This window comes from Paroedura picta, chromosome 10 (assembly GCF_049243985.1).
Source record: "Paroedura picta isolate Pp20150507F chromosome 10, Ppicta_v3.0, whole genome shotgun sequence".
NCBI classification, from domain to species: Eukaryota; Metazoa; Chordata; class Lepidosauria; order Squamata; family Gekkonidae; genus Paroedura; species Paroedura picta.
In genome coordinates, this window is record NC_135378.1 from 47912208 (window position 1) to 47929497 (window position 17290).

The window sequence follows — 17290 nt, forward strand, 5'->3', positions numbered from 1 at the left end:
CATCAGACTGGAGGGAGGTGAGTAGCGGGGTACCTCAGGGCTCGGTGCACGGCCAGGTACTTTTTAACATATTTATTAATGATCTAGATGAGGGGGTGGAGGGACTATTCATCAAGTTTGCAAATGACACCAAATTGGGAGGACTGGCAAATACTCTGGAAGATAGAGAGAGAGTTCAACGAGATCTGAACACAATGGAAAAATGGGCAAATGAGAACAAGATGCAATTTAATAAAGATAAGTGTAAAGTTCTGCATCTGGGTCAGAAAAATGAAAAGCATGCCTACTGGATGGGGGATATGCTTCTAGGTAGCACTGTGTGTGAACGAGACCTTGGGGTACTTGTGGATTGTAAACTAAACATGAGCAGGCAGTGTGATGCAGCGGTAAAAAAGGCAAATGCCATTTTGGGCTGTATCAACAGAGGCATCACATCAAAATCACAAGATGTCATAGTCCCATTGTATACGGCACTGGTCAGACCACACCTGGAGTACTGTGTGCAGTTCTGGAGGCCTCACTTCAAGAAGGACGTAGATAAAATTTAAAGGGTACAGAAGAGAGCGACGAGGATGATCTGGGGCCAAGGGACCAAGCCCTATGAAGATAGGTTGAGGGACTTGGGAATGTTCAGCCTGGAGAAAAGGAGGTTGAGAGGGGACATGATAGCCCTCTTTAAGTATTTGAAAGGTTGTCACTTGGAGGAGGGCAGGATGCTGTTTCTGCTGGCTGCAGAGGAGAGGACACGCAGTAATGGGTTTAAACTACAAGTACAACGATATAGGCTAGATATAAGGAAAAAGTTTTTCACAGTCAGAGTAGTTCAGCAGTGGAATAGGCTGCCTAAGGAGGTGGTGAGCTCCCCCTCACTGGAAGTCTTCAAGCAAAGGTTGGATACACACTTTTCTTGGATGCTTTAGGATGCTTAGGGCTAATCCTGCATTGAGCAGGGGGTTGGACTAGATGGCCTGTATGGCCCCTTCCAACTCTATGATTCTATGATTATTAAACAGAGAATATTAGACCATGAGCATCAGGAACTCATGCCTACCCATCCTCGTGTCTGCTCTCCAGCATTCTTTGGCATCACTATGCAGAGAAATCGTATGCCTACATATCTACATCTTCTTGATGTCCCACCCCTGAGAAGAGCTTTTCTCCTTGCATGAATGAATGCTTTCCCCTCAAAGGTCTTAGAGGGAAGGTTTAACCGTATTCCATACCATGTGAGACTCTGCCTATGTGGTTCTAGCTGTCCTGGCTCTACCTCACACATTTTGTTAGATGATATGAGCAATGTCGAGATGACAGTTTTGTTGCTTTGCTGGAAATCAAGCCTTTTGTAAGTAAGTCTATGACCTTGTAATTCCTGCTCTCTGACAAAGACCCAGAGGTAACCATTATAGTTGCCAGAGTCTTAATTAAGATGCTTTTATAATATGCTGCTTATTTTGTATTTTATTTTTATAGTTTATCTAATCATTTTAAGATCTGTTCGTTATGTAACCCCATGGCCTATTTTATTATTTCGTTGAAATTTTAAGCCCTATTTCTGTATGTTTTATACATATTTTATGCCAATAAAAGGTTACTGACTGAGACATGTACTCCCTCTTGATGTGCAGCAGCAGTTTCTTCTAAATGAGCCAACATGTACATGCTCAGCCTCTGCCCTTCCAAAGGAGAGTCACCAGGGCCCATTTCATTGGCCTTCTTGCAATTCTTTCTTTTCAAAAGGGCGAGATAGAAGTATCCCGGCACTCTGCTAAATTGCACAGCAGAAGCCTCGTCTGATAGAGGGTGACCTTCTGCCAGAGGAAGCTTCTATTCACAACAGACTGGAATGACAGGATACAACCTAATTAACCCACCAGCAATAGCTATTATGAGCACTTCTCTCACACACCTTTCCGTCAACTTGCTTCTTCAAGCAGGTTACATTAATACAAACTGCCAGCCAGGAGAAATTTCTTAAATATATGTAACACACAAACACACATATAGATGCCACCCCCCCCATTCATGATACTGCTATGTAAGAATATCAGAAAGTAAAAAAGCCTGCAGGAGTAGTTCATAGGAAAAAAAATTAAGCTAAGGTGCAAAGTGGAAAGAGAACCACACAACAATCTCAAGCACCATCTCCTGGCAACAGGCCTTGAGGAGACCCAGGGAGCACCAACTGCTTGGTCCTCCCTGCCTGCCTCCACAGTTCCACCCAAGACCTCATGGGCCAGGCTTCACCATATGTGTGAGGTCCAAAAGGGCCAGGGGAAAACCTGTATATAGAAAATGTAAACAACTTATCATCAGAGCTCAAAACATTTAAAAACCATAAATGAATAACTTATCTACTGGGGCACACATAAAGCATCTCAGTGTGCACACCACTAATACCAACAAGTTCAGACCAAACACATTTGAATCACACTGATCTTCCTCAGAGGTCAGCAGACAGATACACACAGTTGTACATGAAAAAAATTTCAGTTTTCAACAGGGGGGGGGGATAAATGCTTCCTCAATTTTAATTGGAAAATTGTGCTGTGTGTTTCTTTGTGAAAAGGTCCAAAGTGACCTCCCAACAGCTCGATTTTCCAATATCCAGGGGAGGAATCAGTAATATTTCCTGGCTGGGAATTCTGCCTGGCGTATAACAACCAATACGAATATATTGCAGGACCAGAACCAATCATAGTAGATTAAGGAAGTATACCCCACCCCCTGTTGAAAAAAAAATTATGTACAACTGTGTTTATATATTTGCCAAATAGATATGATATTCTTTTATAGTTTTTAAGCATTTTGAGCTCTAATAATAAATTATTTATATTTTTAATTTCCATAGTTCTCACCTGTTTTCCAGGTTGGTTTTTTTTGTTTCCCTTTATGCTATTTATTTTCATTATATGTGTGCCCGACTGCCTGCCCCTCCCCACCCCCACCGGTTCCTCACTGGCCCAGCCGCTGCTGGCAACTCCTCAAAGAGGCTGATTGGTGCTGTACATGAGTTATGCACTGCCAGCCATGCCAGCACCCTCATTGTCAGGGTGGCCGTAGCAGTTGTTGGCAGCCTGAAAGTTGGGCCAGGGTCACAGACTCATGCTGCGGCCTGGTTAAGCCCAGGAGAAGCCCCAGCCCCCGCTCTGCCCCTACACCCCTTCTCTCAAAGAGAAACGAAGCTCACGACAATTATCCACACACAGAGGATGGTTTTATAGAAGTTTCACCTGTTTAAACTCATTTGTTATACATTTTAAATTCCAATCTGCTAGAAGAAGACTCCCTATGGGTAGAAAGTGTGCTGAACATTTTTATTTTGCCCAGAGGAAAAACCCACTAAAAAAAAACTAATAGGGGGTCATTTCTACACACCAACTGAAGGAAACAAGCCATGAGAGCTTTAAGCAGCATGTTTAGGTTGTGTTTTCCATTTGGACTCACATGCTTGTTATGTAATCTCTACCCACCCTTTCCATCTTGGCTACGGCCCCAGTCAGGTGCTTTAATAATGAACTGAAATACGGCCAGCTGATCAAGCACCTGCCAAAGCATGAAATCCCTTCCCAAATAACCAATTATTTTTCAAAAGCTAGCAGTTTCACTTACATCATTACGGCAGATGCTTTACAGTCACTGCAAAGGTATCGTACATTTTGATATTACTAAATTAGTTAAGATAACTTGGTATGCTTTCATCATGGCCGATGCCGATGTTGGGATTCATTTCAGTGGGAAGCAAACCAATGTTCGCTTCTCCAAAACAGAATGAGGAAACCCCAAGCTTTCAGGAAATAAGTATTCAGAAGAAGCTGCAGAATGAACAAGGCCAAGAAGAGTCCTTGGTGCTGAGGGAAACCAATTGATAGCCATACTTAGCATTTGTACAACTATTTTGAGAGGTCAAAGCACTCTGCGGTCACCTTGAAGTAATCTTGGAGGAAGTGCTTTCTCAGTCCTACCTCTTCACTACTATGCTAAACAACCACTCTATGGTGAGGGAGAATATTTACATTTTTACATTTAAATCCAAATGCAAAAAAAGAATAAAAGAAGCCCCCATCAGCCCCCCAAGCCACCTCCCCCACAAAACAACAACAAGCAGTTCTGTTTTATCCCCTCATAAAATTCTGACCACTTTGCCCAAGTTAAGTCTAGTCTCAGGAATGTAGCTCCTCTTTTAGAAACCTGGGTGTATACTGCTGCAGATAACACAACTATTAGTGTTATCAGCTCTTCTGATAAAGCCATTCTGAAGAAAGATAGTGTAATTATGAAATCACGGATGAGGGCTAGATGGGGGTGAAGGAAGGATTAGCAACACTCTGCTCCCTGCTCCTTATGCATCAGCTCTGTCCTCCCAAAACAGAAGGAAGGAGAGTCACCAGGGCCCATTTCACTGGCCTTCTTTCAATTCTTTCTTCTCTAAAGGGTGAGATGGAAGCATCCCGGCACTCTGCTAAATTGCATGGCAGAAGCCTCGTCTGACACAGGGAGACTTCTCTTACTGGGGAATGGCTTCTTCTGCCACAGGAAGCTTCTATTCACAACAGACTGGAATGACAGGACACAGCCTAATTAACCCACCGGCAACAGCCTATTATGAGCACTTCTCTCACACACCTTTCCGTCATCTTGCTTCTTCAAGAAGGTCACATTAATACAAACTGCCAGCCAGGAGAAATTTCTTAAATATATTTAACACACGCATACACATAGGTGCCGCCTGTCCCCCCAATTCATGAAATCCCCATGTAAGAATCACAGAAAGTAAAAAAACCTACAGGAGTCGTTCATAGCAAACAAAATACTAGACTAAGGTACAAAATGGAAAGAGTACCACACAACAATCTCAAGCATTATCTCCTGATTTATCAGTGTAGGTGTGCTTACAGGTTTTTTTGGTCATTTTTATTTTCTGCATAGAATTAAGTGCAAATAAACTCTGCCCCCTCCCCCCAATAGCTAGTGTTCAGTCACACGCTGCCCAGCACCAAGGGAATGCCTTCTTCAAGCCACTCTGGAGGAACAAGCCACTGAGCTGCTGGCTTTGGTGAACACCCTTCATTAGCAGAGGTCTCAAGGGGCTCACCAACCTTTTCAAAAATTCTGCTTACTTTAAAACGTTTGCTTCTTTAAAAAAGAGTAATCATCCAGATTTAAGATTTGAAAATAAATAAAATAGAAATGCGTCCCTTTGCTTGATTCCAAGGAAGGGATTTAAGGTCAGGGGCCACTTTCCTCCCTCGGAGGCCAGTCTCAGACTCTCTGGTGCCTGTGGAGTAGTGAGGCTGCTGGACGGGGGCTCTGAGACTCAGACCCAGATATCCATCCTGACACAAAGCTTGCTGGATAACCGTCCTGTGGTATGTCATGCTCTCTCCCAAATGGAAGCACATTCCAGAAGCTTTGAGAAACAGGTCTGACCAGCAGAGTCTTGGCCCTCTTCCATCACCACTACTGTAAAAATGAGGGACCTCTACCTTGCTATTTGCATTCTCATCCTTTACCCAGAAGCTCTACAACAGCAGAGGTGCAATTGTGCAGATTTGGGGGGGGGGGGGAGAGAATCTACCCTCCAAGAAAAAGTAAGCAATATCTTGAAAGCAAGTCCAGACATATACAGATTTTGCTATGTGTTTGTGTGCGCGTGCGTGTGTCCCTGCACTCTTCCATGCAACAGGACCATACCTGAATTCACTCAGGGCGTCCATGACACGGCTGATGTAAACTTGAACTCTTTGGCTGGTTTCTGCTATTTTTCTACAGGAGATCATAGCCTTGGAAAGAAAGTAAACAAAAGTGGGTTAAAAACAATGAAAATGATCTGCTGAAGAACTTTTAAAATGTCAGTATTAGTAACAGAGACCAAAAGACTCCTTCTCTCCCCCACCCCTTACTCTAAGTACTTGGCAAAACTATTATTCTAAAGAGATGTTTCATGAAAACAATATAAAATAGGTCATGTTGGTGGTGCTGTGTATGTGTGGGAAAGCTGATGACACAGGAGAGGGTTGGTCCATAAACCTTTTTCCTCAGTCCCTGAACACATTTGCTCTCCCACCAAGCTCCAAGAAGACTCCTTTCTGAAGGCCGCACTACATGAAGGAGGTCTACCCTGTACTTTCACATCACATTCGGAGCCAGTGTGATACCTAGGAAAAAACTGTGCAACTTAATACAGGAGACACACAGTCACATTTCCATTTGGCTATGGAGCCCATGGTTGAGGTATCCTCCTTGACCTGTTACTCTCCCTGCTTCATAGAAGATAGCAACCAGAGCAATTTGCTCCTTACCATTTCAATTGCATTCTTCAGCTTGCTCATATGCGATTCAAATAAAGGAAAGTGAGAAAAGAAGAAATCCTGGAAATCCCTCTGTGCCACTTCCTTTTCTGGCAGAGAGATAATGATGCTGAGAGCAATCTTTTTCCTTCGAACCATTGCAGGGTTGAGACCGCAGCTTTCATCTGCCATGTTGAATGTCTCTTCAGTTGACCTGCAAGGTGTGGAGTAGAGGGACAGAAGAGAAGCACAGTAAGTTATTTGTGTAGGTTTTTATTTCTTAAATAATAATACCTCTGGTATTCAGAGCTCAGCAAGAGATTTAAACTAGATAATTTTTAAAAACCCTCAAATTTGATGTAATTTTGCCCTTCTCTAGTTGGTGCATTTAAAATCCATTATCTCATAACCATTACGGTATTTAGAATGACAAAACCTTTTCCTGAGCCAGTGGGACCCTCGGCCTCACAAGAACTAGTATTTTGACTGAAGTATACCTTTAAATAATTCACCTGCCTCAAGACAGGCTTTCAGTTCAGATGTGCTCCAGCAAGATGGCCTGGTTTGGTTTTCTCTCATTTTTATGATGCTCCAACCTGCCCCACTGAATTTATATTAACATATGCACTGGCATGTGATGAATTACAGGGTTATGGTCACAAGGCTTAGCATTAGACATGCCAGCATGGGAGCAGGAGAGATGAAGGGTATGATGCGAATGAGCCGAGAGCTTGAACTAATGCAACTTGTTCAAAGTGAATGTTACCCAACTGACTGCTTGATAATTCACCCTAATTAGGCTTTTAGCACAGATACCTTTGTAGGTGCCTTTTCCCATAGACATGCCACCACTCAGTGATAGGCATCTGCTGTGAATGCAGAAGGCAGTACAAGGCAGTTTCATGTGTGGTCATGCGATCCCCCACTTTATATAAAGATGACAAAATGCTTCTTGCCAGTCCCTAAGAAAATCATGTTTCCTTAGAAATAGCACATTCGAGTGGAAAAGTTTTCACTGAGAATCTCTTTCTATAGAAACTCAACAGGCCTGCACTATTACAACTCCGTCGTTAAAAGCTTGGTTTGACCGACCATCTTTTGGTGCTTTTTGATTTCATCTAATCCCTGCAACAGTAGCTTTGTTGTCTTCTAGTGTGGTTTAGCAATGATTTTTAATCTTTTCATTCCTTCATTTCAACCCTCTTGTAGGGGTTTCTGTTAGACAGGAGAGCATCGTAACCTTAAAATGTAAATTAATAAGATTCTGTGCCATTATGTTCTAGGAAGAATATTCCTTTGAAACCTACCACCTCGGAATAATGCCATTTTCCAAACTTGTTGTTTGACTTCGAAGCCAGCGGCGCTGGTAGCTGCTGGAGGAGGAACCTGGGGATGGCAGCGGAGTCATCAGGAGGCTGCTCAAAGATGCTGTCAAGAAAGTAAAAACATTACAACATTTCCTAGGGCCGTTAAGTTATGGAACACATTCCTCAGGCCTCAAGAGACTGAATATTACCATTGTTAAAGACACCCAAGGTTTCAATTTTAATGGAATTACAATATATATATATATATATATAATGTCTCCTGTATCCAAAGATTATACTTGATAAGAGTTTATCCAATTTAGTTGTCTAGCAGGGAAAGAAGGTGAACACCATCTTTGCCACAGGCATTATGCTTCTAGCTATATTTTGACCTGTCCTTCCTCTCAGAGGCACCAGGAGGCATGCATGGTTATCTCTTCTCTCCAGAATTTCCTTTGCAGTCACTTTGTGAGGTTGGTTGGCTGGGGAGGGGTTGACTACACCGCTGGCTGTTCCAGGATTAGTTTAAGGATTTGCGGGGCCCATAGCACCAGAGCCAGTTTAGAGATCTGCAAGGCCATAGCAGAGTACAATTGTGGTGGGAACAATCAAACTGGGGACAGAGCGCCCCCCCCCCCAGTGGAAAGGAATGTCAATCCAAGTGTCCTTAAAAAGGGAAAATGGGGAAGGAGAGATGCTATAGCCCTGATCCACGGGCAAAAGGCACCATGTGGGGCCCATATCACATGCTCCATGGATAAACCAGCCCTGGACTCTCTCCAGTATGACAGAAAGAAGGGAAAGGAACCAATGAATAGATACCTGATCGAGCAATGCCACTGTCTCTGTCTTCATTCTGACCCCTGCTGGGCATATCAACAGGGGTACTATGTGCTGAATCAGAGAGAGAAAGAGATAATCATTGAGGTGTGGCAAGTATCCTTGTTATCATCCGCATTCTAAATCAAGAGTCATACCAGCTGCATAGATTCAGTAGTGCTACTTTGTAAAGTTCTGGAGTAATGGGCCAAGAATTATTTTAAGAGCAAACTAAAGTCAATACAGTGAAAAGAAAGGTAGAAGAAGAGTTGGTTCTTATATGCCACTTTTCTCTACCTGAAGGAGGCTCAAAGCGGCTTACAGTCGCCTTCCCTTTCCACACACATATGCCACGGAGAACTCAGAACAACACAGAGAGTTTAATACTCCAAATAATTCTTAGCTAATTTTGCAAATGGCATGGGGAAGGGAGAGAAGCTGTGCTCCCTTCTCCAGTTCTGTTTATGCGCAATTGGCTGTTGCTGGTTTCAGAGCTACCTCTCTTCATTTTTGGTGTGCTATGAGGGTGGGGAAAGAAAGGGCTCAAGAGCACCCATCAAAGAATAAATAGCTCAATGAATGCAGCCATCATTGCACTCGGGAGCTCTCAGACTAGTACAGGAGACGCCTCCACTCCAGCTGCTTGCTCTGCATTATGAAATCTGTACATATCTATATGGTTAAGTAGAGACCAAAGAGTCAAGGTTTTTCCTCTTCACATTCTAAGGGCCTTTTCGCACGGGGATCTTTGTTGCAAATTGTTTGCGGAATGAAAAATCGCCATTTAAAATAGTGGAATTCGTCGTTATGCATACCTGCCTTTGTAGTGGAATCAGTTGCGTTTTTTAGCGTTTCCCACAGGCTTCCGGTCTCGGCAGAAATCGCTAGAAAGGAAGCGCTATTGCCAAGCTCGTCCCGCCCCTGGCCGTCAAGCAGCCAATGGGCAGCCGTTAGCATGCTCCCAAACAGCCCCTTTCCCTTTAAGAAAGGTTTAAAAAAAAAATACGACCCATAGCAACGAATCTAGGTAGATTCGTTGCTATGGAGAGACCCATCCAGCTGCCTAATGTTAGTTGTCGTTTGATTGTATGATTGTTTGCACGCTGCCTCGAGTGATAAACCCCCCCCCCTCTCACGGGCCCGATTTTCGGCTGAATTTATGTGTAAAAAATAAAGGGACTTTATTTCAGCAAACGGGCTTTTATGTGGTTTGTGCTTAGTGACTAAAGGTGAAGGACTGAAGCCAGGGAAGCCTCTAAACAGAAAGAGGCTCGCTGGTGCGTTTATCCCCGCTCGCTCGGAGAAAAAAAAATGGCGATCGCTTCGCCGGAAGTTTGGAGGAGAGAGCCAGGGGGAGGGACTTTGAAGAACCAGCAACAATGGTAACGCACAGGTCTTTAGCGCTACTGTTGCAGATTGGTTGCAGGAGTGTATCGCTATCCGGAGGGTGAATCCACTTTTCTGGATTCCCCTGAAAGCGCTACAACGAAGCGCTTTTTGCGGGTCGGTTTCAGGATTGTTGCAGATTGTCTACGACGTCGTGGGTTATGGCAAATTAGTAGCGTTTCCAATTAGCAACCATTGTGCTATTTTGAAGCCGTGCGAAATGGCCCTAATTTTCCACAAAGTTGTTCTTCAAGAGAGGAAAGCCAGTTTTTCCACTACTGGCCCCCTTTCCATCAGATCAAATGACCACAGTCTTTCAATGCATTGATTCTTGGAACTTTTTCCATACTTAAATCCAAAGCAAAGAGCACAGGATACACCTGTGTGTGTGTGTGTGTGCATACACACATGAACACTCAAGTTCTCTTTTTGGACAAGGCATTATTACATGGCAGAAGTGCAGGTCATGTCACACATTGGGTATTAAACACAAACTTTTCAGTATGTTAATTAGCAAGTTAAAGAGCCTAATTCTAGGCTCTGCATTTCAGAGAAGACTGTCTTTTTGCAGAGTGTGAGCAAGAAGACAATATATCTATTTTACAAGCATACAGTGGCAGGCTCAGTGTAGGTCAAGGCTACTTGACTGTACTTCGGATCCTAGAAGTATCCCCTTTATCAATCCATGTCTTTCAGCTGAGAGATCCTCTGTCAAAACTCCATTAAAATTTGTTAAGAGTCATTTACGCTTACATAATAGACCAATACCCCCAAACCACAGCGTTCCCTTCCTTTTCAGCTGGATTTATTACCGGCTACGCAGAGCAGCAATAATTTCATAAGATAAAATTGAGGTTACAAGAAGCCAACACTAAACCCAAAAGTTCACTTGATTTAAAAACATGCAACATTCGTGACTCGTGTGAAATTAACATGCATTCCCTTGATCAGATGGTAGTTTCCCCACCCCCAAGGATCGGCTCTAAAATGAGCATATCTTATAACATTTGAAACCAACTTGAGAACTAAGGGTTACCTAGAATGGAAGAGAAACCCCAGCACACCAGAATTATTTACATGTGGAGAAAGGAACATAAATTGTCACTGCACACCAGCAAAAGGAGCCTCCCAAAACTGGAAAGCGTCACCTCTCTGTGAATGAACACGAAGCGGTACAGCTAACAGGCTTACATGACTTAAACTGGTGCACGGAAGGAAGATGTAGGTGACACGACAGAGTGAATGCAGCCTGTTTTGAGTAGTCTCATAAGTTGCCCCCAAAAAACAACAATGCAAGAACCACCGCCATTGTAGCCCCTTCCATTTGTGGAGAGCAATTACTGATCACATGCCAAAAGATTTCAAAGAAAGCCAAATCCCGTAGTTGACACACTACACTATGCTCAGTAGTTCTGCACAAACCTGAAAAGAAAGAAGCACTCCGGATGAGCCGGAGGGGCCCCCCTTCAGACATACCGTGCAGCAGTTTGTTGCTACACAGCTGTAACACACCTAAAGATACAACATGGAAAGTATTTAAAAACAGATCAAATGGCAACGCAAGGAAAACAAACACAAACTAAAGATACAGGATCCAGTGGGGAAAGGGGGGGGGGGGAAGAGACTGTATAAAAGTTACATGGGTTTACCTAGATTATTTCCATTACGACAAAGGCCCAAGCCATTTGGATTAGAGTTCAGCCTGGTTACATTAGGATCTTGGTTGATATATTCAAAGCTGCCTTGCAAGCTGGAAAAGGAACGTCCAGGAAAGAGAGTCAGGAGGCAATCTGCATTTGTCACTAGCAGTTTGTAGAGGACAGAAGCCACATTTCACGTTTATAGAGGACATAAGCCAATTTTGGTTTTAGGATTTGAAACAGCTCTGTGCGTATTGGAATTCACTGGCTTTTTAGGTGTACTGATAACCACATGCACAGAATTTTCCTGCTGCTAATATATTTCACATTCGGAGAGTCTAAACACATGTTTATTTCTGACCTAAGTTGTTTACTGATGAATTCCATCGGAATGGCATATTTGAACGCATAACAGAGGTGCAGCCATCATGTGACAAAGGGAGAGCAGCCAATGTTGATATTGTTTTGAATGACCGGTCAAAGTTTAGAAACCCTGGTTTGTCGGCAAGAAAAAACATAATATGTCAAAGCTCAGAAATACATCAAAGCAGGTTCCTTTCACAGCAGAAAGTCTTCAGCCTTAAGCTCTGCATGTGAGAAGGGAGGGAGCTGAAGCCTGAAGTTTATTCCTAATGTTTGAATACGGTAACAAGAAACACCTTCCCCCCTTCATAGTCACACCAAAACAAGAAAGGAAATAGGTCTTACCTAGTTGTACTTCCACAAAAACTGCCCACTCTGGCAGAGAAGACTTTACTCATCATAAGCTGTGGTGGAGAACTGTCAAGATAAACAATTATACTGGTGGTTTAGTAGGGCCAGCAGAAACTTTACACTTTGATAGGATAAAAAATAGGAATTGTGACTCTGAGCTCACCGTATGTAGTGGATTTTCAGTGTGGAACCTTTGTAACTCATCGCCACCGAACCAAACATCATCTCTCCCAACATGTTGACATCAGAAGCTGGCCGAGTATACTGTATGGCAGGAAAGAAAATACTTAGTGTAAAAGAGTTGAATTTCAAAAAATGTGCCAGGTTCTCTTTGTAAATCAACTGAACTTGGTTTACAGATCTGCAGTAACATAAATGCCTTACAAGTAAAGGGAAAATTATTATCTCTATATGTAGTCTCATTAAACCACTACTCTGTTCGGTAGAGGCTGCTTAAATATCAAAACTAATAAATAAACAGAAAGTAATTTCCAAGGTTGTGATGGCAAAAAGCTTTATTCAGAACGAGTTCCTAGGTATAAAACTAGGCAAGTACAGTGAAAGTGGAGTACATGCTTGCACTAGAGCTCCTGGACAATTAGAAGCATAAGGGAAAGGCCATAGTAGCCACTTGCACTGTGATAAATGTAAGGTATTCCCCAACTGCGTTTCTGCTTGTGTAAGATTTTATGCAACCACCTCCTTGGCATTACCATACATAGGAAAGAAAGCACCAGGCATAAACAGAACTGTGCTAAGCTCATTTATGTTTCCACTTGTGTACCACTGGATCCATGCCTGGACAGCAGTCAAAGAAGAAGAAGAAGAGTTGGTTCTTATATGCCGCTTTTCCCTACCCGAAGGAGGCTCAAAGCGGCTTACATTCGCCTTCCCATTCCTCTCCCCACAACAGACACCCTGTGGGGTGGGTGAGGCTGAGAGAGCGCTGATATCACTGCTCGGTCAGAACAGTTTTATCATTGCCTTGGCGAGCCCAAGGTCACCCAGCTGGATGCATGTGGGGGAGTGCAGAATCGAACCCGGCATGCCAGATTAGAAGTCCACACTCCTAACCACTACACTAAACTGGCTCTCTCAAAGCACTCAGGAAGACCTTGGTTCCAATCTTGCTTTTTAAAGTTGGGTCAGTTCCTCCAGCCACTGCCGCCCTGCCTCCTGTCTTAAATATTAGCTTTCTAACAACCAGGCTGCCATGAAGTGAACTTGTGTGCAGGTGTTCTCACTGTTCTGTCTGACTGGATCGCATGGCAAAACATGATTTTGCTTCCCTCTCACCTTAGTATCATGATTTACATGCTGTGACAATTCCCTTCCTATATGGAATATTTCCAATGCTTTTTACCATTTTAAAATCGTTATGTTTCATAAAGCTTGGAGGGACCATGTTCAGCCTTTGCTGAAGCAGCTGCACTGGTTACCAGTTTGTTTCCGGATCAGGTTCAAGGTTCTGGTTTTAACCTTCAAGGCTATACACAGCTTGGGTCCTACATACTTGAGGAACTGCTTACTTCCTTATACCCCCCACAGAGCTCTTCGCTTTGCGGGTGAGAATCTGCTGACGATCCCAGGACACCGAGAGGCATGCCTGGCCTCAACAAGGGCCAGGGCATTTTCAGTCCTGACCCCTACCTGGTAGAATGAGCTCCCTGAAGAGTTGCGGGCCCTGTCGGAGCTCTCCGAGTTCCGCAGGGCCTGCAAAACGGAGCTCTTCCACCAGGCTTTTGTCTGAGGCCGGGTAGCAGTCCCGGGGATTAAGATCAGGTTCCCCTCTCCCCTTAGGGTCTGGGCCAGTATTAGATTGGCTTGACTAGACAAGTCCCCAGTGACAACATCCCAAACTCCATCAGCCATCTTTGGTCCACCCACTGGGCTTGTGTGAGTACAATTAAATTGTACTTTGCTATTGCTTGGGATTGAGTTTTAGAATGTTTTTAATGGGTTTAATGGAGCTTTTATTTTATTATATGGATTGTATACTAAAAATTGTAAACCGCCGCGAGCCAGTTGTGGGAGCAGCTGTCATACCAATCCAATTATAAATAAACAAACACATACTTTTTCTTGATTCTTATACATCAGTGGTCCCCAAACTTTTTATCACTGGGGACCGGTCAATGCTTGACAGTTTTACTGAGGCCCGGGGAGGGGGTAGTCTTTTGCTGAAGGACATCGCTGCCTCCTGAGCTCCTGCTCCACTTGCTTTCCAGCTGGCGCAGTGCCACACTGAGGGGGAGCCCCAGCCATGGCAGCCACTGGAGAGGACCAAAGGTGAGCCGGCGGCAGAGTGGTAGGGCAGCAGTTGGGGAGGAGGACGAGAAGGAGCCGCAGACCGGTACCGACTGATTTGCGGACCGGTGCCGGTCTCCAGACCGGGGGTTGAGGACCACTGTTATACATCACTTCTACTCTTTAATGTATGTTACTGTTGATTCTTTTACAGTTGTGGGGTAGTTGGCCTCGGAGCAGCAGCATAGAAGTTAATAAATAAAATAAAAACAAATAAAAATCCATGACTTGCATTTTTTTTCAAAATTGTTCATGCCATCATGATAAAACCCAGGATGCACTGGGGTACTTCTGTTCTTTTTAAAAAGAACCTGATAATAAGGTATTTCTAAGAAGCTGAACACCCAGAATGGTATGAGAAGAGCTTACTAAGAACTGAATACTCAGGCAGCACCAAAAGTGATGGTTTAGCTATTCACTTTCCAGCACAGTGTAACCTATAAAAGTATTTCCTGTAGGTTATTGAGACTGAGGCAGATTCTTTATGCATTGGGTGGTTTCTGATTTCATGCCATCCATGTACACATACAGGTCCTGATTGACAAGTATAAATTACCTGGTACTTTGGAAGGTCCCCCTTTGCATGCTGTCTGCTATCCACCGTAGGGCTGCAGGGAGAGAGTGTGCTCGTCCCATTGCTTGTTTGACCACATTTACCAAATGTCTTTCCAGAGGCATCCTAGAGGAGAAATAAAATGAACGATAATACGGATCTCCCTCCGATACACCTTCAAACAAATCTTGATGTCTATGCTGTATGCAAACTGCTTCCTTTAAATCATTGTGTGTGTCTGGTGTTTGCCTACCTCTTCAATGCATGCGCCCCAACTTCTCTGCATCAACTAGCAGAGCTACGTAGGAGACAAAAAAGAGCAAGCCTTTTCAGTTTCATGAAACAAATTGATAAACTAGGCCTTGGAAAGAGCTGCATGGCCCACTCCCCTTTTCAACTAGCATAGGCTGTCGGCCTCAAAGGTAAGTAAGACTCGGCATATAAAAATCATGAGTTTGAAAAGGTCTTTTTTTTTTAAGTGCGTAACAGCAATACAAATGCCACTCTGAGCCAAACATGCCTCTGTAAGCAAGCCTGATGCAGTGGATCTTTTATTTAAGGGAAGCCTGAAAACAAATCTCGGCTCTGAAAATCATTCCACTAAATGAGACAAATCTGTTTCGGAAACTAGATTAAGGGTTTGCTGTGGTGCCAAAGCTAAGTGCAAGCAGCCAAAAGGCACAGTATTCAGGATAAGAAATATAATCATAGACAGAAGAGGTGTTTATTTAGAGGCCTATATAAAATTGGCTCAATGCAGCATTTGGGAGAGCAGAAGGGAAAGGGGCGGGGGGAGGGGGGAGGACCTGTGGCCTGGCCTATCCTGCATTTCTTGCAAGGAGCTCTGGGCAGCATACATCAGAAGAATTGGTTCTTATATGCCGCTTTTCTCTACCTGAAGGAGGCTCAAAGCGGCTTACAATCGCCTTCCCTTTCCTTTCCCCACAACAGACACTGTGTGAGTTGGGTGAGGCTGAGAGAGCCCCGATATCACTGCTCAGTCAGAACAGTTTTATCAGTGCCGTGGCGAGCCCAAGGTCACCCAGCTGGCTGCATGTGGGGGAGGCGCAGAATCGAAGCTGGCATGCCAGATTAGAAGTCCAGACTCCTAACCACTACACCAAACTGGCCCTCTAGAATAACCATGCCTCGATGAGTAAGACAAGAGTAATACTTGGAGAATGAACAAGGGATTGAGAACACCCTTTCTCTACTTTTTTACTGCTGAGAAACCCCTGAAACATTCTTCAGGCATTGAGAAGTCCTAGAAATGCTGCCATTGTGCAGAATATGGTTGGGAAGCATAGCTGTGTACACACCCACCTGGGTCCCCTCCCTTTCCCACTCCCTCCAGGCCCTTCATTGGCTATTTTTGTGAGGGGAGAGGCAGATGGACATGACCGTATAAGATCATATTGCCTAATGTTTAACAAATTTAAAAAATACATAAAATGTTAATTAACTCCCACCCATTCGGGAAACCCTTCCACGGCCATCAAGAAAACCCTGACTTAGAAGGAAAGGAGAAAGCCTGACTTAGAAGGAACGGTGAAAGGAATTACAAGCCAATATAGAGTCAATTTCTTCTTTCAGAATTAAAGACCTTCGTATTTGGTGAAATAATGATAAACTACAGTGGGATTCTCTCTCTAGCCCAGGGTTTCCCAAAAGGGGGACTGTGGACCCCTGGGGTTTCACGAGAGCTCTCCGGAGGTTCTGCAGGTTCTCCAAAAAGTTTGGGTGGCCACCTGCCACGGCATGGCTCCGCAGGAGCACTGAACAGGGGCTCGCAGGCTGCCAGCTCTGGGTTGAGAAACATCTAGAGATTCAGGGGGTGGAGCCTGAGGAGGGCAAGGGTTGGGGAAAGGATGCATTTCTGTGGAATAATGCCAGAGCCACCACCCAAAGCAGCCCTTTTCTTCAATTGAACTGATCTCTGTCACCAGGAGATCATTTGTAATAGAGGGAGATCTCTAACCACCACCTGGAGGTTAGCAACCCTAGCCATATAGGCAAATTGTGGTTTTTAGAGATCTGCAGGCCTCACCTGGAGGTTGGTAATTCTAGAAATAGTTATTATATTCATACATGACAATCAAATGCAGGTGAAGATGAGGCCAGGTTAGACACATCAATTCTAACAACACAGGAGGCGAGGGGGAGACCTGCCAACATAACTTCCTGTGATATGGCAGTGGGAGTGGCCTGGTCACATCCAGTGAGACTGTCTGGGTGACATCACTTCCGGGGTATGTGACAGAGAGGCGGAGCTAGCTG

At 44.0% G+C, this 17290-nt stretch overlaps 1 protein-coding gene across 4 annotated transcripts in view; it reads right to left on the reverse strand.

Annotated features, from left to right (window-relative positions):
• FNIP2 (folliculin interacting protein 2) overlaps positions 1 to 17290 on the reverse strand; it is a 57091-nt gene that overhangs the window by 12871 nt on the left and 26930 nt on the right. For 2 of the 4 annotated variants that reach the window (XM_077300000.1, XM_077299997.1), the window contains exons 3-11: positions 15017 to 15139; positions 12317 to 12417; positions 12148 to 12219; positions 11449 to 11549; positions 11222 to 11311; positions 8417 to 8488; positions 7595 to 7715; positions 6300 to 6501; positions 5692 to 5780 (exon numbers count right to left, since the gene is read on the reverse strand). In XM_077300000.1, the coding sequence (XP_077156115.1) occupies positions 5692 to 5780; positions 6300 to 6501; positions 7595 to 7715; positions 8417 to 8488; positions 11222 to 11311; positions 11449 to 11549; positions 12148 to 12219; positions 12317 to 12417; positions 15017 to 15139 (971 nt within the window). The remainder of the gene's footprint in view (positions 1 to 5691; positions 5781 to 6299; positions 6502 to 7594; positions 7716 to 8416; positions 8489 to 11221; positions 11312 to 11448; positions 11550 to 12147; positions 12220 to 12316; positions 12418 to 15016; positions 15140 to 17290) is intronic. The other 2 variants (XM_077300001.1, XM_077299999.1) reach the window with 1 other exon arrangement.